General features: G+C 46.1%; 1 protein-coding gene across 2 annotated transcripts in view; it reads right to left on the bottom strand.

The window, feature by feature from the left end:
* dnah7 (dynein, axonemal, heavy chain 7) overlaps positions 1-21,407 on the bottom strand; it is an 816,199-nt gene that overhangs the window by 141,273 nt on the left and 653,519 nt on the right. For both annotated transcript variants that reach the window (XM_085985836.1, XM_085985837.1), the window contains exons 53-55: positions 10,999-11,091; positions 8,953-9,129; positions 6,247-6,408 (exon numbers count right to left, since the gene is read on the bottom strand). In XM_085985836.1, the coding sequence (XP_085841962.1) occupies positions 6,247-6,408; positions 8,953-9,129; positions 10,999-11,091 (432 nt within the window). The remainder of the gene's footprint in view (positions 1-6,246; positions 6,409-8,952; positions 9,130-10,998; positions 11,092-21,407) is intronic.

The following is a 21,407-nucleotide window of genomic DNA, read 5'->3' as shown; positions in this document are numbered from 1 at the left end:
ATATGTCTTTGTAATAATCAAGAGTATAGACAAGGTAAAGGTAAGTGGCTATTTAGCTTAGACGACGAGCTGGAGGACACAGTATTTTTTAATTCATTCACGGGATGTGGGCATTGCTGGCAAGGCCACCATTTACTGCCCATCCCTAATTGCCCTTGAGAAGGTGGTGGTGAGCCGACTCCTTGAACTGCTACGGTCGTGTGGTGAAGGTACTCTCATAGTGCTGTTAGGGAGGGAGTTCCAGGATTTTGACCAGCGAAGATGAAGGAAAATGTGATATATTTCCAAGTCAGGATGGTGTGTGACTCGGAGGAGAACTTAGAGGTGGTGGTGTGCCCATGTGCCTGCTGCCCTTGTCCTTCTAGGTGGTAGAGGTCGCAGATTTGGGAGGTGCTGTCAAGGAAACCTTGGTGAGTTGCTGCAGTGCCTCTGGTAGATGGTACACACTGCAGCCACGGTGCACCGATGGTGGAGGGATTGCCAATCAAGCGGGCTGATTTGTTCTGAATGGTGTCGAGCTTCTTGATGGAGCTTGTTGTTGCAGCTGCACTCATCCAGGCAAGTGTAGAGTATTCCATCACACTCCTGACTTGTGCCTTGTAGATGGTGGAAAGGCTTTGGGGAGTCAGGAGATGAGTCACTTGCCGCAGAATACCAAGCCTCTGACCTGCTCTTGCAGCTACAGTATTTATGTGGCTGGTTCAGTTAAGTTATACAATTCACAAAAACTTCGTACAAGATTAGTGATTGAGAATAGCAAATGTGATTCCAATTTTCAAAAATGAAGTATGGCACAAGTATGAAGTGGATTGGCTGCCTGCTATTTCCTACAGTGTCAAACTTCATCCCTCTGGTTATAGCTGCTGAAATGGCTGACAACCACTGTCATCCAAAAGCTGGAGGAGAGATATTTTGGATGGCAAGCAGACCATAAGCCAGCCCCAACATGAAAAGGAGGAGTGGCAAGGAACATCGCTGATCCTAATAATTTCTGTGTTTGCTGCCTTGAGCACCTTGGTCTGGCTGTGCACCATGCATAAGCATATGAATTTCATCAATAATCATTAGACAATCATTAATATGTGAGTGACTAGTCATCATTAATCACCTGCTCTTTATCATGTGCATGTTAACTCACATACAGCTTTTATTAGAAATGGATTCATTATATATTCCAGTATTAGTATGCAGTGGGTGGGGTCAGTTAAATTAACTGAGGAAGAAGCTATCTTTTATGACCATCAGCTGTTATGCAGTTCCTGTAATGTATATACCTTTAAGGGGGGAACTACTTTTTACAGCTCATGTATACTGTAGTACCGGCAGTGACCACACCTGGTATATAGCACTGAGTAGTAATCTGTACAGTTCAGTTCCAGAGTGAGCCACGTTGAGAAAACACCTGTTGTACCGTTCTCCTGCAGTCTGTGTCTTACTACTGACGGACACAACATTGGCGACGAGGCAAATTCGATCCTACCTGCAACTCTGCATCACCTCCCAGGGATTCGTTCCTGGAGACCAGTAGATTGGAGGTCAAGGCCAGAGACACGGGCGTCGACCACGGGCAACCGCCCAGTCATCCAGCAGAGACTCGAGAATTGTGGGGGAGGCTGTTGAGAGCCAGGCTTGGCTTTCCAGTCGCGGTGGTCCAGCGAAACGGGCTGGCAACAGGTAGTGCGCAGACCCTTCCCGGACAGCGGCGGGCTAGAGCCCGACCGAGCGGCACAGCAAAGGGCCGAGCAGCGTCGACGGGAGAGAGAGAGAGAGAGGGCAGAACGCACAGGGCGCAGCTGGTGTTCAGGGGCCGAGCAGCGTCGAGGAGAGGGAGAGAGATGCACAGAAACCCGCGAGGCACCACCATTGCCATGAGGACCGCCGAGAGCGGCGTTGGCAGCAGCGCAGGAGAAGCGCACGAAACCTACAGGGCGCCGCCATTGCCACGAGGACCGCCGAGAGTGGCGTTGGCAGCAGCGGGGGAGGAAGGAAAGCGCGGGGGATGCCATTTTAAGCCATTTTTAAACCACACCCAAAATGCCGAAGAGTGGCAGTATCACCGCATTTGACAATGAAGTCGAAGATTGGACTACATATGTCGAACGAATAGAGGTATACTGCAAGGCAAATGAGGTGTCAGATGACAAGAAAGCGCCGGTATTGTTAAATTTAATGGGTGCAAAGACGTATGGTTTATTACGAAATCTAGTAACCCCAGCGAAGCCAGTGGAAAAGAGTTTTGGAGACATAGTGACGATACTACAGGAACATTTAAACCCCACACCGCTGCTGATAGCAGAAAGATTCAAGTTTCACAAACGGAACCAGCATAAGGATGAAAGCAATGCTGAATATTTAACAGAACTGCGCAAACTATCGAAACACTGCCAGTTTGGAACGGGACTGGCAGGTACCTTAAGGGACAAGTTTGTGTGTGGGCTTCAAAGTGAAGGAACCCAGAAACGGCTTTTATCTGAAAAGGACCTTACGCTGGACAAGGCTTTCAGCATTGCGGTATCATATGAAGCAGCAGCACGGGGCACTGCAGAGATACAACAGAGACCGCAAGAATATGGCACAAACGAAATGTCACACAGAACAGAGAAGTGCTATCGCTGCGGCAGAACAACACACGACCACAATGATTGCTGGTTCAAAGACAAAGTGTGCAGACAGTGTGGAAAAGCAGGACACATAGCACGAGTCTGCAGGTCGGGAAAGAAAACCAGCAATAAGAAATCTCCAAAAGAAAAGTACAAGAAGGTACATAAGGTGACGGAGAATAGTTCAGACGAACAAAGAGTGATACCGACTCCGAAAACAGGGAGCTGAGTTGTCTGAAACTACATAATGTGATCAAAACGGAGGATCACCGAACCATTTGGGTCACTCTCAAGATAGCAGGAGTCCAGGTAAAAATGGAATTGGACACAGGATCAGCCCTAACAGTCATAAACCGACGGGACTACGAGCGGCTATTCTCACACATACCCTTGAGAGACACAAAAATTATTTTGAAGACGTACACGGGGCAAAAAGTCTACCCCAAAGGAAAAATAAGGGTGACCGTTATATATAACGGTAAGGAAACACCAAAACTAGACCTGTATGTATTGCAAGATGGAGGACCACCATTACTGGGACGTGAATGGATCCGGAAAATACAGCTGGATTGGCATTCCATACAAGCACTGACTGTGGCTGCCAAAAAGGATGACGACGTCACACCTGGGCGACTGTCAAAGATCCGAACCGACGCGCAAGAAGTGTTCCAGCAAGGACTCGGAAAACTAAAAGGCATGACAGCAATAATTAAAATCGAAGAAAACGCAACCCCAAAAATTTTTAAGGCCAGACCGGTCGGTACCTTATGCGATCCGCCCAGCTGTCGAAACAGAGCTGGAGAGTTTGGAATGATCAGGAGTACTGTCCAAGGTAGACTGGAGCGAGTGGGCTACACCCATCGTCCCTGTGATGAAAAAGTCGTTGATCAGCACGCCTGGGGAACCAAGGAAGGTTCGCATCTGTGGGGACTTTAAGGTAACAGTGAACCCAGTCCTTCACACCGTGCAATATCCACTTCCGCGGATTGAAGATATTTTCGCCTCGCTATCTGGAGGGAAACGCTTCACTAAGATTGATCTGGCCCAGGCGTATCTGCAAATGGAGGTAGAAGAAGCATCAAAAAAATACCTCACAATCAACACCCATAAAGGTCTCTACTAATACAACCGGCTGGTATTCGGGGTAGCATCAGCTCCGGCTATTTGGCAAAGGGCAATGGAACAAGTCCTGCAAGGGATCCCAGGGACCCAGTGTTATTTGGACGACATCCTGGTCACGGGCGAATATGACAGTGATCACCTCGCCAACCTGGAGCAGGTGCTCACTAGATTGAAGGAATATGGGCTCCGAGCTAACCGCCCCAAATGCGAGTTTTTTAAAAAACAGATCTCGTATTGTGGCCACGTTATCGATAAAGAGGGGTTACATAAGTCCCCAGAAAAGATTGAGGCAGTAGTCAAGGCTCCAGCACCGGAACATGTGTCACAACTGAGGTCGTTCCTCGGGCTGGTAGAAACATAGAAACATAGAAGAAACATAGAAGATAGGAGCAGGAGTAGGCCATTCGGCCCTTCGAGCCTGCTCCGCCATTCAACGAGATCATGGCTGATCATCCAAACCCTAGCACCCGGTCCCTACACCGACAGCCATCCCACCCAAGCCCTATCCCAGTAACCCCGTAACTACTACCATAAGTTCTTGCCAAATTTGTCTACAATACTACACCCACTGAACACCCTACTGCAAACTGGAGTGCCATGGAAGTGGAGTGGCGAATGTAAACGAGCTTTCCAGAAGAGCAAAACACTAATCACATCGAAAGAGGTATTGGCCCATTTCAACCCAGCACAACCAATTCGGTTGGCGTGTGATGCGTCACCCTACGGCATTGGAGCGGTGCTGTCGCACAAATTCTCGGACAGCTCAGAGAGGCCAATAGCCTTTGCGTCACGATCACTAACCTCAGCCGAGCGTAACTACGCCCAGATTGACAGGGAGGCCCTCAGCCTAGTGTGGGGAGTGAAAAAGTTCAATCACTATCTGCACGGGCAGAAATTCACCTTGCTGACTGACCACCAGCCTCTTGTCTCCATTTTTAATCCGAAGAAGGGCGTTCCGGTGATGACTGCGCAACGACTACAAAGATGGTCACTCTTTCTAGGGGCGCACCACTATGAGATTGAATATAAGGGCACGAAACAGCATGGAAATGCTGATGGGCTATCACGCCTGCCACTGCCTACTGCGGAGGAAGCACCAGCAGTGGATCCTGTCGAAATATTTCATTCGACTATAGTTGAATACCTACCGGTAACTAACGCTCGTATAGAAAAGGAGACCCGAAATGACCCGACACTGTCTCGGGTATATGATTTGACGGTGAAGGGATGGCCAGCACATGGCGACTCACTGTTGCCAGCATTCTCGACAAGAAGAGAACAGCTGTCAGTGTGCCGGGGGACCGTGATGTGTGGATCCCGAGTGGTAATTTCACCCATGTTAAGGGATAGAGTGCTCAATGAGCTTCATGAGGGTCATCTGGGAGGGGTAAAAATGAAAAGCCTTGCCAGGGCTTATGTGTGGTGGCCGGGAATCGATAAACAAATCGAGGACCTGACCAAGAGCTGCTCAGGATGCCAGAAAGTCCAAAATGCACCACCACATGCCCCTCTACACCCATGGCAGTAGCCCTCATCTCCATGGCAACGGGTGCATATTGATTTTGCTGGTCCATTCATGGACTCAATGTTTTTAATAGCCGTGGATGTGCACTCGAAATGGCCTGAGGTCATCAAAATGTCCTCCACCACCACGGAGAAAACTATTGCAGTCCTACGGACCATTTTTGCCAGGAACGGCTTGCCAGAACAGACTTGCTCCGATAACGGACCACAGTTTGTGTCCGAAGAGTTCCGGAGGTTTATGAAGAAGAATGGGATAAGGCATGTAAATTATGGGGATGGTGGAGCCTTCGATTCGGGTCTATATTGGGCTGCTGGTGGGTGAGGTGTCAGCCTCACCAGCCCAATGCAGTCGGCGGGAGATTTGTCCCACATTAACATTGAATCGGTGAGCTGCCAAGCACTAACCACACACTTTATATGGACAGCTCGCTGATTGAGAGGCCGGAAATCTGGTGGGGCGGCTGATTTTGATGGGCCCGCAACAGCACCTTAACGGGGAGGGGTGGAAAGATCAGAAATGAAAGGCAGCAGCGCTTTGTATTGTGGAGAAAATCTTTACGAAGTGTACAGCAGCAAGGAGATCAAATATTAGAAACCTTGAAGATTGACACATGCAATCGAGTGTAGTAAAAATAAGTGCCAGACATGCTTCCAGCTTTTCCTTACTGCAGCTTTGGATCCCATTACACTGCTGGAAATGGCCACCTCCTGACCGGTATTGTCCATGGCTTGTGGGCGGGTTGAGGAACCAGCAGTAGCAATACAGGTAGGGAAGAAATGGTTCTGGGGATTTAACTGCATCATTCAACCCCGATTTCCCTGTATTAATGAGGCCCCCAGCCTGTTTCCAGCAGGTGCTCTGGCTGCTGAAATCGAGGTCCGCATTAAAATCATTTTTAGGCACAAATGGGGTAGTATTGGGACAAAAATCGGCCCCATGCTTTTTAAAAGCGTGTGCTCTTTTTTAATATTTGAAAGTAAACTAAACACAAATTCTTACCGCACAGACTCTTTCTAATGTCGTCATCCATGATGTTGCTAGGTGACAGTTTTGTAATACCACCCAGGAACCTTGCTTCACAGCCTTCTCAATCATGTTCATGGCTATTGGCCCTTGACCCTGTCCAAGGGACAGAGAGCTTAGCTTGGATCCCCCAAATCCCTGTACAGACAGGACATGTTAGTTAATATTTTTTAATGCAATATGTGCACATATTATTTCCATTTTAAAACACAATTGAAGGAGTGTAGTATTAACTGAAAGTTTATTTTTCTGTGATGATGAGCTATTCAATACAAAGACTCTTTTTTATAAGAATTATTTATTCTTGGACCTATGAATATGTTTTTATATTGATTTTCTTATCTAACCCGGAGTGGTTCCAGTAAGGATAATAACTGGTACATTCACAGACTGGTAAAATGCAAGTTCAGACCCAAATTGCCCACACAGTGAATGTCCATTTTCGGTTAGGTAACACTCAGAATCCAATGCTGCACCTATATTACAGCACAGCTTCCGACATCAGTACTGCAATATAAATCAGATGGCATAGTTGGGCCAATTTTTCAATTGCATATCTTCACACCAAACCTGTCCACCAGGAGCATTGAGGAGGTTTCTGAAAGCACAGAGGGAGGTGGGAAGGTGCAGGGAACTTGGCAGGAAGTTCAATAGGGCAGGAGCATAGTAGCTGAATAAGCAACCATGAATGGAAAATGGGAGGGAACAAGAACAAGGAATAGTCTAGTGTTAAAACAGCAGAGGGCACATTGAGGACCAGAAAGTTAAAGGAAATTACTAAGGCAGGGTGAGCTTTGAAGGAATTTGAAAGTGAGAACAAGAATTTTGAATGCAACTTGTTAGGGATGGGAAGCCAGTGGAGCTTGAAGAGGATGGGAGTGCAGGACTTTGTGAGGGTGAACTTGTAGGCTGCAGTACAGATAATAACTTAGCACAGAACATAGATCAAAGCTGCTTTCTCTAGTCTGTTTAGATTAATTCTGTACTTATCAACTGAACTATCAGGGGAGCCAGATAGTTTTATCATAATGTTGCATCAGAAAGGTACGAGGTTAAAATCGGTAAGCTGCCTTAATGTACAGACGTGGTTATTATTTAATTTTTTAAAAATTTAAAATTTATTCACAGAATGCGGCCATCGCTGGCAACGCCAGCATTTATAGGCCATCTCTAATTGCCCTTGAGAAGGTGGTGGTGAGCTGCCTTCTTGAACTGCTGCAGTCTGTGTGGTGAAGGTACTCCCACAGTGCTGTTAGTTAGGGAATGCCAGGATTTTGACCCAGTAAACAGTGATATATTTCCAAGTCAGGATGGTGTGTGACTTGGAGGGGAACTTGGAGGTGGTGGTGTTCCCATGCGCCTGCTGTCCTTGTCCCTCTAGGTGGTAGAGGTCAGAGGTTTGGGAGATGCTGTCGAGGAAGAGTTGGCGAGTTGCTGCAGTGCATCTAGTAGATGGTGCACACTGCAGCGACGGAGCGCTGGTGATGGAGGGAGTGAATATTTATGGTGGTGGATGGGATGCCAATCAAACGAGCTGTTTAGTCCTTGATGGTGTAAAGCTTCTCAAGTGTCCAGAAATGTTCGCAGTCCAGGAGCAGGTAGGTTTAGTGGTTGTTGGGGGCAGAGATGGAGGTGTGGTCAGCAGGAGAGTCAGAGATCGGGGAGAGATCGGAAGAGGGTCGGTGATGGGGAGGTCGGTGATGGGGGAGGTGTTGGGGGGAGATCGTGGAGGTGGGGGGGTGTTTACAGATTTGCTTGTTTGGCCGAGAGGAAACACTCCTGCTCCTCCTGGCCCACAAGCAGTGCTATAAAGACACTTATCTGATGGATCCAGCGTTCTCACCTCCTTTTACCTGTTGGGTTTCCCGAGGCCCAGAAAACCCAGCCAACATGGGTTAAAAATAGAAATCCTGTTAAAATGAAAGCACGCAGCCTCCTTAAAAGGTTTCAACGACCAACGGGTTGGGTTCCTGTTTCAGATTTTTAACATTTTAACTTCCCACCTGATCCAAACCCACCCCTTTTCGTGGTTAAAATTACCCCCTAAGTTTCCATGCTTTCATAAAAATTATTGAAACCCAAACAATATTTAAAATACACTATTAGTAATAATGCCTTGGAGTATTCTTCACCTGTAAGACAGTCCCCGGGTACCTCACCTAAATGATGATTCATTCATGTGTGGCAGCAAGTATCACAGGCTATTCAAGATCCATGCTCAATCCTGTCCTCATCTGACATTCACACATGCACACTTCAGCAGAGGTCACTGAATAGCAATCAGAAACCCCGCCAGTCTATTTTACTCCCACCCTAACCCAGGGGCACTAAAGCTAAATGATACACCCCTACCACCATCCCAGATGACGTTACCTCACTCAGCATAGACTAGGCATTGATCCTAGGACCTTCTGGTCGCTGTGGCTCACCTGCTCACTGTCTTAACATGCTGAGGTATCAGGAACAAAACAACTATACTCAACACACAATCAACACAGGTACCAAAAATACACTTTCTTTTAATAATCTCATATATTTTATTTAGATAGTTTTACATTGGTTTGTCATTAATTTTGGTAATTAGCTTTGGACAATTTTATCATGTTGAGAAACTTGCAAATTTTATTTCTGTAGTTCGAATTGACCTTTATTCAGCAAAACAGTTGGTACATTTGGACATACCTGATCTTCAGCAAACTTGAGGAGGGCAGCCATGGGATCAGCACCAGGTGACAGGATAAATATAAGTGGTGCAATGCAGTGACTGTCACCAAAAGCACTGCCCAAATCAAATGGAGGAGGTTCGATGAATTGTCGACCAAGGTTAGTAGTCACATATTCTTGAGTCATTGGAATAAACTGAAGAAAAAGAGTTAACTTTTTAATGTATGAATGGATAGCTTCATAGAAAAGGCTACTACTGACCAACAATACTGTTTCAAAAATATTAGCCGAGAAATTGTTGTTGTTGCACTATTCAAAGATTAACTGTGAATTGAAACTATTTTGGGAGTGCTAAAGCCTGCGCGATAACCCCTGTAAGTTACTGTTTTTGTAACAGGAGTAATTTGTGCTCTATCATGCTCAGGCAGGAGTGTCAGCTCGAATAAGAGATCCAGCATTTGCTTAGTCACAAATTTGAAATAGCAATATTTATACATTCACAAATAGAATACCCTGAAGCAATGACCAAACTTGTACTTGTTTAAATTTTAATAGAAGCAACTTTACCAAAAGGCAGTACTACTATCAGCCTTCCCTCTTTGTGGCACCTCATGATCAAAGCCAGGATATAAGAATTAGGAGATGACGGGGGCATGGGGGGATGGCAGCGCCATTTCCCCAATGCTTCATGTTAAACATGTGATTTGGTGCATTCAAAAACTTGGGACTACACCTAGGGCATTTGGACCTCTCTTGGCTGTTTTGGGTAGTGATTTGCTCAATTGTATGTATCATGCCCTCTGGACATTTTGAAAAGTAAATCCACAATTAACATCCAAGAACACAAAATGCCTTTATGTGTTATAAGTAACCATAATTGTGTAAGCAGGAGTCAATCTTAAAGCATTCCCACACTTGATAGAGAGGGTAACCTCACCATATGGATTAAATCAACATACCATATGCTAGAGGTGCCTTCACAAAAACATCCTTAAATCAGTAAAAGGTTATCCATTGATAGTTTTTTTATCAATAAAATGGATAAAGTTCAAAGACCTTACTTTTAAAAAAATGTTTTCAGTTTTCCGTAAAAGCATTTGCTGATATGCTTTGGCTATTGGCCCAGAATTTCGGGTCGGTGGCTTCCCGCGGGTGCAAGCCACCGACCTGCACTTACCTTGCGCGCCGGCAGTTGAGCTCTGGGCTCCCGTGGAATTCCGCTCCGGTGCCTGGCCCAGCTGCCGGCGCACTGTGCTTGCGTGTCCCAGGGGCGTAGTTAGTGCGATGCGTCCCCTGGGATCACGTGAGCCATGGGCAGCCAATCGGAGGAGGGAAAAGCCCATTCATAAGATTGACAGGAAGGCCTGTCTAAACTTATGAATACTACGGGCTTCAAAATAGCATTAAACCTTCAAATAAATTTTTTAAAAACATCACACTTTTTCAATAAACTACAAATTACATTAAATAACTATTTTAAACAAGAATTTAAATTTTTGAAAAAAATAATTTAATAAACAAACAGGACTAAAAATAAACTTACCTTGCTTTAAAGTATTTAAAAATAATAAACCTGTGGAAAAAGTGTTTTAATTTTAATTAATTGACCACTAACCTTGTAAAAAGCAGGCCTTATGCCTGCTTTTTAAATGTGTAAATCCTACAGGCTTAACCTCGCGTGAAAACCTGCAAAAAAAACCTAAGTTCAAAGCGCACGTGCAGCCTCCCCTGCGCGCGCGTTCGACCTCTGAACCCCTTCGTTCAGAGGATCGGAAGTGCCGGTTTCCCGCGCATGCGCAGTGCATGCAGGAAACCCGCACTTCCATTCGGCCTACGGGTGAGTACCCTGTGCATACTCACCCGTGGAGAGCCGAATTTCTGGGCCATTATATTTAAATTCTATTCTTCAGTTACTTTAATTCTAATTTTTTTCTCTTTTCTAGGTCATTATGCCTCTAACGGTTTCTGTTGATGGATTGTAGATTATTGTCTCCACAGGTTTGAGACAACTTTTTAATTAGATATTACACCATGTACTTAAGTGATAAGGATTGACATTCAAACCTTGTCCGGCCTCAGGCAGCGAATTACAAGCATCCTCTGGAAGTTCTCCAGCTTTTCCTCCCATCGACCAGGAAATACCTCACGATATGGCTCCTGAAAAACAGCATGTAAATTTGAAAAACCATAAAAAGATACACACACAACACACACACAGATGTGGATAAAGGATAGTCCTGGTAATACTTTGCATTGAAAACTGTAAAAGGTCAGATTTTAACGACGATACATCTGTAGCCATTGATTTGCTCAAACATCTTTGATGTCCTTGTCTCCAGTAAAGCCTTTACTCTCTCCCAACCTGGCTGTTCCCTCGGTATGGCCTCTCTCTTCAGACACAGTCCCCTCCTAATCAAACCTGCTGTTATGACTCTCCCTCAAAAAATGAGACCATCAACCACTCTGTCCTTGCAAATTACCATCTTTAATCTTCCCTTCCTCTTCAAAGTCCTTAAACGCGTTGTTGCTTCCCAAATCCACGGCCATCTTTCCCACAACTCCCGTTTTGAATCGCTCCAAATAAATGAAATTCTCTGTGACTGTAGTACATTATCCTTCCTCGACCTCTCTTGCAGTCTATGACACAGTCGACCACATTATAGAAACATAGAAACATAGAAGATAGGAGCAGGAGTAGGCCATTCGGCCCCTCGAGCCTGCTCCACCATTCAATGCGATCATGGCTGATCATCCAAATTCAGTACCCTGTCCCTGCTTTCTCCCCATATCCCTTGATCCCTTTAGCCTTAAAAAATATATCCAACTCCTTCTTGAATATATTTAATGAATTGGCTTCTACTGGCTTCTGTGGTAGAGAATTCCACAGGTTCACCACTCTCTAAATGAAGAAATTCCTCCTCATTTCTGTCCTAAATGGCTTACTCCTTATCCTTAGACTGTGACCCCTGGTTCTGGACTCTCCGACCATCGGGAACATCCTTCCTGCATCTAGTCTGTCCAGTCTGTAATGTTATCTTAATAACGTAATTACGAGTCTCCCAAGCAGTTGTAGTGGAGTGCCATTTATTCAGTCCTGACTCTGTGTCTCCTAGTACAGTACTTCAAGCATGGCCAAGATGGCGCCGGATCCCGCCCCCGGATATGACGTCAGCCGTCAACCAGCTGTCAATCAAACCCCACTGTCTTTACGACAGCTACGGTTATCCATACATCTTCCCCCTTCAATGAAGACATAACACAGTAACAACATAACATAACATAACACATAGAACACTTGTTAACATCATATAGAAACAGTCAGTGTAACTACACCATTGAACTAATTGCAGGTAGGAATAAACCTTACCCACACCCAGGAGTCCATTAACTGTTTACAGTCTTATCAATCCCTGTCTACAGGTCAAGTTTAACTACAGGCTTTCTGGTGCACTGTGACCTGCGTGGCTGAATGGGTGTTTGCTGAACCACCCCAGTTGTATCCCTTAAGTTCATGTCTGTACCACATAGGTCCCTTGTCACATTATCACTACTGTGTCCTTCGTCACTTTGTGGCATTTCCCTCATTTCGTCTCTTTGTGGCATTTCCCTCATCTCGTCATCCTCTCCGTCCTCCTGAGGCTGAAAGGTCTCTGTGGTTTTCAGTAGGTGCCTCCTGTTTCTGCGAAACACATTGCCGTTCTCTGCCATGACACTGTATGACCTGGGGGCGACCTGTTGTAGAATGGTGGCTCTTTTAGGCCATGACTCAGGCCCTTCAATGCGAACTATATCTTTCTCCTGTAGAGGCACTAGTGTAGTGGCTGTGTGGTCATGAAGTGTTTTTTGTTTCTGTTGTCTTGTCTGCCCACACCTCATCTCTGTGGTCAGGTGTGACATAACTGGGAAGTCGTGTACGGATTTTCCGACCCAGTAAGAGCTCAGCTGGAGACTTGCCACTTGCTAGCGGGCCCACCCTGTACGACATCAGGGCCAGATATGGGTCAGTGTTGCTGTGTGCTGCTTTCTTTAATAGTCTTTTCACAATCTGTACCCGCTTCTCCGCTTTTCCATTAGCCTGAGGATAGAGTGGATTGGAGGTTACATGATTAAACTCAAACTCTGAAGCAAATGACTGAAACTCATGACTGGCATAGGGAGGGCCATTATCAGAGACCAGGGTTAGAGGGATGCCCTGCCTGGCAAAGATTGACTTCAGGTGAGTTATCACAGCTCTTGATGTGGTACTGGACAAGAGAGCCATCTCCGGATAACTGGAATAATAATCAATAACTAACAAATAGTCTTTTCCTTCATAGTGAAATATATCAGTTCCGACCTTTTCCCAAGGTTGTGATGGGAGCTCTGTGGTAATGAGGGGCTCTTTTGTTTGCTTGTAGTGATACTCCTGACATGTAGCACACTCGCTGATCAACTGGTCAATATCAGAGTTCATGTTTGGCCAGTAGAGTGCCTCACGTGCTCTCCTTTTTGACTTTTCTGCACCCAGGTGCCCTTCATGTATCCTGTTGAGCATTTCTCATCGCATAGAGGTGGGCACTACTATACTGTCACACTTAAGCAGTAGTCCATTGACCACAGAGAGCTCAGACTGAATGTGATAATATTGTTTACATGACCCTTTCTTCCAGCCCTCTTGAAGATTTCTCATTACTTTACTCAGGACTGGGTCCTTTGATGTCTCTGTGACTATCACTGATAGTTGTTCCTGTGTGGCGGGCAATGCTGCGTAGACCATATCCACATGAAGAGCCACATCCTCTTCTGATTCACTGTTTTGTGTGGCGTAAGGAGCAGCCCTGGATAGTGTGTCTGCAATGAACATTTGTGTCTCTGGCACATATGTTAGCTCAAAATCGTAACGTTGAAGTCTCATCATTAGGCATTGTATCCATGGTGACATGTCACACAGATTCTTCTTTGTAATCCCTAGCAGTGGCTTATGGTCCGTTTCTAGGATAACCTTGGGAAGACCATAGATGTAGGTATGAAATTTTTCACACCCAAATGCCAAGCCAAGGCACTCCTTCTCGATTTGCGTGTACCGGCACTCTGTAGCCGTCATGGAGCGTGACGCATATGCCACTGGTCGCCATTCTCCTTCATCTTCCTGTAGAAGGACAGCCCCTAATCCATTCTTCGAGGCATCTGTGGACACTTTTGTCCTCTTTTTAGGGCAGAAGAACTTCAGTAGGGGTTCACTTGCTAGAATGTGTAGCAGCCCCTTCCATTCTCTCTCATGTAAGAAGTCACACAACACCAGGTTATAGTCCAACAGCTTTATTTGAAATCACAAGCTTTCGGAGCACTGCTCCTTCGTCAGGTGAAGTGGAGAAATGCATAAAGACACAGCTTATATAGTCAGAGAATAATGTCAGATGTTTACAGGTAATCTTTCCAACTGCCATTTATCACACCTCGGCAGAGAGATAATCACAGCAATCAAAGGTGCGAATGGTGTCCAAACAGGTCAGTCAGGAAAACATTACATCAAAGAACAATGTGGTGGGGTCACAAAAGGTCAAATGTTGCAGATGCTGGGGTCTGTATGAAAACCAAAAAAACAGACAAAAAACATTTTTTTTGCTGGAAATCACAGCAGGTCCGGCCGCATCTGTGTAGAGAGAACAAGCCAACGACGACTCGAGTCTGGATGACCCTACATCAGGTGGGGTTACATGTAGCGTGACATGAACCCAAGATCCTGGTTGAGGCCGTCCTCATGGGTGCGGAACTTGGCTATCAGTTTCTGCTCGATGATTTTGCGTTGTCGTGTGTCTCGAAGGCCGCCTTGGAGAATGCTTACCCGAAGATCGAAGGCTGAATGTCTTTGACTGCTGAAGTGTTCCCCGACTGGGAGGGAACACTCCTGCCTGGCGATTGTTGCGCGGTGTCCGTTCATCCGTTGTCGCAGTGTCTGCATGGTCTCGCCGATGTCCCATGCTCCGGGGCATCCTTTCCTGCAACGTATGAGGTAGACAACATTGGCCGAGTCACATGAGTATGTACCATGTACCTGGTGGGTGGTGTCCTCACGTGTGATGATGGTATCTGTGTTGATGATCTGGCATGTCTTGCAGAGGTTGCTGTGGCAGGGTTGTGTGGTGTCGTGGTCGCTGTTCTCCTGAAAGCTGGGTAATTTGCTGTGAACGATGGTCTGATTGAGGTTAGGCGGCTGTTTGAAGGCGAGTAGTGGAGGCGTGAGGATGGCCTTAGCGAGGTGTTCGTCATCGTCAATGACATGTTGAAGGCTGCGAAGAACATGGTGTAGTTTCTCCGCTCCGGGGAAGTACTGGACGACGAAGGGTATTCTGTTGGTTGTGTCCTGTGTTTGTCTTCTGAGGAGGTCTATGCGATTTTTCGCTGTGGCCTGTCGGAACTGTCAATCGACGAGTCGAGCGTCATATCCCGTTCTTACGAGGGCGTCTTTCAGCGTCTGTGGGTGTCCATCGCGTTCCTCCTCATCTGAGCAGATCCTGTGTATTCGCAGGGCTTGTCCATAGGGGATGGCTTCTTTAACGTGGTTAGGGTGGAAGCTGGAGAAGTGGAGCATCGTGAGGTTGTCCGTGGGCTTGCGGTAGAGTGAAGTGCTGAGGTGTCCGTCTTTGATGGAGATTCATGTGTCTAAGAATGAAACCGATTCTGAGGAGTAGTCCATGGTGAGTTTGATGGTGGGATGGAACTTGTTGATGTTATGGTGTAGTCTTTTCAGTGATTCTTCGCCGTGGGTCCATAGGAAGAAAATGTCATCGATGTGTCTGGTGTATAGCGTTGGTTGGAGATCCTGTGCAGTGAAGAAGTCTTGCTCGAACTTGTGCATGAAGATGTTGGCGTATTGGGGTGCGAATTTGGTCCCCATGGCTGTTCCGTGTGTTTGGGTAAAGAACTGGTTGTCGAAGGTGAAGACATTGTGGTCAAGGATGAAGCGGATGAGTTGTAGGATGGCGTCTGGAGATTGGCTGTTGTTGGTGTTGAGTACTGGGATGACGACGAACACCTCGCTAAGGCCATCCCCACACCTCCACTACTCGCCTTCAAACAGCCGCCTAACCTCAAACAGACCATCGTTCGCAGCAAATTACCCAGCTTTCAGGAGCACAGCGACCACGACACCACACAACCCTGCCACAGCAACCTCTGTAAGACATGCCAGATCATCAACACAGATACTATCATCACACGTGAGGACACCACCCACCAGGTACATGGTACATACTCATGTGACTCGGCCAACGTTGTCTACCTCATACGTTGCAGGAAAGGATGCCCCGGAGCATGGTACATCGTCGAGACCATGCAGACACTGCGACAACGGATGAACGGACACCGCGCAACAATCGCCAGGCAGGAGTGTTCCCTCCCAGTCGGGGAACACTTCAGCAGTCAAGGACATTCAGCCTCCGATCTTCAGGTAAGCATTCTCCAAGGCGGCCTTTGAGACACACGACAACGCAAAATCGTCGAGCAGAAACTGATAGCCAAGTTCCGCACCCATGAGGACGGCCTCAACCGGGATCGTGGGTTCATGTCACGCTACATGTAACCCCACCTGATGTAGGGTCATCCAGACTCGAGTCGTCGTTGGCTTGTTCTCTCTACACAGATGCGGCCGGACCTGCTGTGATTTCCAGCAAAAAAAATGTTTTTTGTCTGTTTTTTTGTTTTTCATACAGACCCCAGCATCTGCAACATTTGACCCCTTGTGACCCCACCGCATTGTTCATTAAGAACATAAGAAATAGGAGCAGGAGTAGGCCATACGGCCCCTCGGGCCTGCACCGCCATTCAATAGGATCATGGCTGATCTGAATCTAGACTCACGTCCACTTCCCTGCCCTCTCCCCATAACCCCTAATTCCCTTAATCTGCTAGGAAAATGTCTATCTCCACTTTAAATTTATTTAATGTTGCAGCTTCCACGGCTCTCTGGGGTAGCAAATTCCATAGATTTACTACCCTCTGAGTGAAGAAGTTTTTCCTCATCTCAGTTTTGAAAGGGCAGCCCTTATTCTAAGATTATGCCCCCTATTTCTAGTCTCACCCATCAGTGGAAACATCCTCACCGCATCCACCCGATCAAGCCCCCTCACAATCTTATAGGTTTCGATAAGATCGCCTCTCATTCTTCTGAACTCCAATGAGTAGAGTCCCAACCTACTCAACCTTTCCTCATACGTCAACCCCCTCATCTCTGGAATCAACCGAGTGAACCTTCTCTGAACCACCTCGAGAGCAAGTATATCTTTTCTTAAATATGGAAACCAAAATTGCACGCAGTATTCCAGGTATGGACTCACCAATACCCGGTATAACTGCAGCAAGACTTCCCTGTTTTTATACTCCACCCCCCTTGCAATAAAAGCCAAGATTCCATTGGCCTTCCTGATCACCTGCTGCACCTGCATACTAACTTTTTGTGTTTCATACACCAGGACCCCCAGATCCCTTTGTACTGTAGCACTTTGCAGTTTCTCTCCATTTAGATAATAACTTGCTCTTTGATTTTTTCTGCCAAAGTGCATAACCTCACACTTTCCAACATTATATTGCATCTGCCAAATCTCTGCCCACTCACTTAGCCTGTCTATGTCCTTTTGCAGGTTTTTTATGTCCTCCTCACTCACTGCTTTCCCTCCCATCTTTGTATCGTCGGCAAACTTGGATATGTTGCACTCGGTCCCTTCCTCCAAATCGTTAATATAGATTGTAAAGAGTTGGGGTCCCAGCACTGACCCCTGCGGAACACCACTAGTTACTGATTGCCAGCCCAAGAATGAACCATTTATCTCAACTCTTTGTTTTCTGTTAGATAGCCAATCTTCCACCCATGCCAGTATATTACCCCCAATCCCGTGATTTTTTATCTTGATCAGTAATCTTTTGTGTGGAACCTTGTCAAATGCCTTTTGGAAGTCCAAATACACTACATCCACTGGTTCCCCTTTATCCACTCTGTATGTTACATCCTCAAAGAATTCGAGCAAATTTGTCAAACATGACTTCCCCTTCGTAAAACCATGCTGACTCTGTCCTATTAAATTATGTTTATCCAAATGCTCTGTTACTGTTTCCTTAATAATGGACTCCAACATTTTGCCAACCACAGATGTTAGGCTAACTGGTCTATAGTTTCCAGCTTTTTCTCTACTTCCCTTCTTAAATAAGGGTGTTACATTAGCAGTTTTCCAATCTGCCGGGACCTTTCCTGAGTCCAGGGAGTTCTGGAAAATGATCACCAATGCATCCACAATCCCTACCGCCACTTCTCTCAAGACCCTAGGATGTAGGCCATCAGGTCCGGGGGATTTATCCGCCTTAAGTAATGTTTTCCTGACTGACCTGTTTGGACACCATTCGCACCTTTGATTGCTGTGATTATCTCTCTGCCGAGGTGTGATAAATGGCAGTTGGAAAGATTACCTGTAAACATCTGACATTATTCTCTGACTATATAAGCTGTGTCTTTATGCATTTCTCCACTTCACCTGACGAAGGAGCAGTGCTCCGAAAGCTTGTGATTTCAAATAAAGCTGTTGGACTATAACCTGGTGTTGTGTGACTTCTTACATTTGTCCACCCCAGTCCAACACCAGCATCTCCACACCATTCTCTCTCATGTTCATGTCCCCATTGGAACTCTGTCTCTTGGTGCAGCAGTTTTCTCAGATGAACAGTTTTCACTGCTAGATTTGGAATGAATTTTCCTAGGTAGTTAACCATGCCAAGGGCCCGCTGAACCCCTTTCTTGTCCTTTGGTTTCGCCATATCATGTATAGCCTTTACCTTTGACTTGTCTGGCTGAATCCCCTCTGTAGAGATCTTGTCTCCGAGGAATGTGATTTCATTGACACTGAACTGACATTTGTCTTTATTTAGTTTGAGTCCATACTGCTGTATTCTCTGAAGTGTTTTCTCCAGTCTGGTGTCGTGCTCCCCCTGAGTGGAGCCCCATACTACCAGATCATCCACGTACACCCGCACTCCCTCCAGGCCCTCGATGATTTGCTCCATTGCTCTGTGAAAGATTTCTGGGGCGGAGCTAATACCAAAGGGCAGACGCTGGTAGGAGTATCGACCAAATGGGGTGTTAAAAGTGCACAGCTTAGCACTTTCTTCATCAAGTTTCAACTGCCAGAAACCATGCAAGGCGTCCATCTTGGAGAAGACTTTCGCTTCTGTCATTTCGCTGACTATTTCCTCTCTCTTTGGAATTTGGTAGTGCTCTCTTTTGATATTGGCGTTAAGGTCCTTGGGATCCAAGCAGACACGTAATTTATCAGTTTTCTTTGAATTGACGCAGACCATGGAATTTACCCAGTCAGTCGGTTCCTCAATCTTCTTTATGACAGCTAGTCCCTCCATGTGATCTAGTTCTTTCCTCAGTTTTTCACGGAGAGCCACTGGAACTCTCCTGGGTGCGTGAATCACAGGTTGTGCATCCTCTCTCAGTTTGATGGAGTATGTAAAGGGCAGTGCTCTGAAACCCTGAAATACATCTGCATATTTGTGTGCTGTAGTCTCATGAGTCAGATTTGTACTATCTTGGGGGGCACTCTGCACACAGTTCAGTTCATTGATAGTATAGACTCGTTTTACCAAGCCCAAATCCACACAGGCCTTATCCCCCAACAGTAACTCATGTCCTTCAGGCACTATAACAAAGGTCAAAGGGTGAATGTGATTTTTTACCTTAACATTCAGCCTACATGTTCCTTTTGTTTCAATGCTTTGTCCATGGTATGCCTTCAAAGACACTGGCTTGTTCAGTATTTTAGGTCACACTCCAACTTATGAGGTTTGCCTTAGCACCTGTATCTAGCTTAAAGGGAACAATGATGCCATTTACCAGCAAGGGAGCTATCCAAACTTCAGTCTTTGGTCCTACAGAGTGCACTTCATTAGCATTTTTGCCCTGTTTTGACTCATTTTGCACCATTCCAACAAACAAAGTCTCTGCTCCTGTCTCTTCAGTCTCAATAGCATGCACTGTCTTTTACCTTCAGTTTTCTCTTCCCAAAAACACATCTTGGCAAAAGTGATTCCTGCCTTTACATTTTGCACAGTTCTTCCCATAAGCAGGACACTGTCTGGCTACGTGTTTATTACCGCACCGTCTGCATTCGTAAGGCGTCATCGTCTTGAACTCCGTGGGCCCTCTTGTGTCCCTTTTGTGTACCACATCCACCGGCAGGTTTTTCAGCCCCAGGGCGCTCCCGCCCGCTGCTGTGCTGCTCCCTTCGAAAGTTTTCATGTGCATGGCTGAGAGTTCACTAGCTTGACATATTTTCACTGCTGCATCCAAATTTAGGTCATTGTCTCTAAGCATTCTCTCCCTCACCTTCTTGTTGAGCATTCCAAAAACGACTTGATCATGTATCATCGATTCCTTCAGGTCCCTAAAGTTGCATGTTTGTGCTTTTATTTTCAAGTCCGTCCAAAAAAATCAAAGGATTCTCCTTGCTTTTGCACGCGGGAGTGAAACACGAATCTCTCATACGTTTCATTCTTTTTTGGAGTGCCGTATTCGTCGAACCGTTCTATCACCTTGTCCAGATCATTTTTATCATCTTTGGCTGCAAACGTAAATGTATTAAACAGCTCGGTTGCCTGCGAGCAGCCACTGTTAGCAACAAAGCTACTTTACGTGTTCCAGAGCTAGTCGAAGCGTCAATCGCTGTGAGGTAGAGAAGAAAGCATTGCTTGAAGACACGCCAATTTTCATCCACATTTCCTTCTAGTTGCAGGCTAGCCGGAGGTTTTATTCCTTCCATTGTTGTAGTATGTCCTTATCGTGAGTTCTATAAATCCTGGTACCATGTAATGTTATCTTAATAACGTAATTATGAGTCTCCCAAGCAGTTGTAGTGGAGTGCCATTTATTCAGTCCTGACTCCGTGTCTCCTAGTACAGTACCTCAAGCATGGCCAAGATGGCGTCGGATCCCGCCCCCGGATATGACATCAGCCGTCAACCAGCTGTCAATCAAACCTCGCTGTCTTTACGCCAGCTACGGTTATCCGTACACAGTCCTGTCAGAATTTTATAAGTTTCAATGAGATCCCCTCTCATTCTTCAAAACTCCAGCGAGTATAAGCCCAATCGACCCAATCTCTCCTCATACGTCATTCCTGCCATCCCAGGTATCAGCCTGGTGAATCTTCGCTGAACTCCTTCCATGGCAAGAACATCCTTCCTCAGATAAGGCGACCAAAACTGCACACAATACTCAAGGTGTGGTCTCACCAAGGCCCTGTACAACTGCAGCAAGACATCCTTGTTCCTGTACTCAAACCCTCTCGCTATGAAGGCCAACATACCATTTGCCTTCTTAACCGCCTTCTGCACCTGCATGCTTACCTTCAGCGACTGATGCACAAGGACGCCCAGGTCTCGTTGCACTTCCCCTTCTCCCAATCTATTGCCATTCAGATAATAATCTGCCTTCCTGTTTTTGA

This window comes from Somniosus microcephalus, chromosome 4 (genome assembly GCF_052327205.1).
Source record: "Somniosus microcephalus isolate GS21.2 chromosome 4, FLI_Smic_1.0, whole genome shotgun sequence".
Lineage (NCBI taxonomy): Eukaryota > Metazoa > Chordata > Chondrichthyes > Squaliformes > Somniosidae > Somniosus > Somniosus microcephalus.
This window is presented reverse-complemented; position numbering and strand designations above follow the sequence as displayed.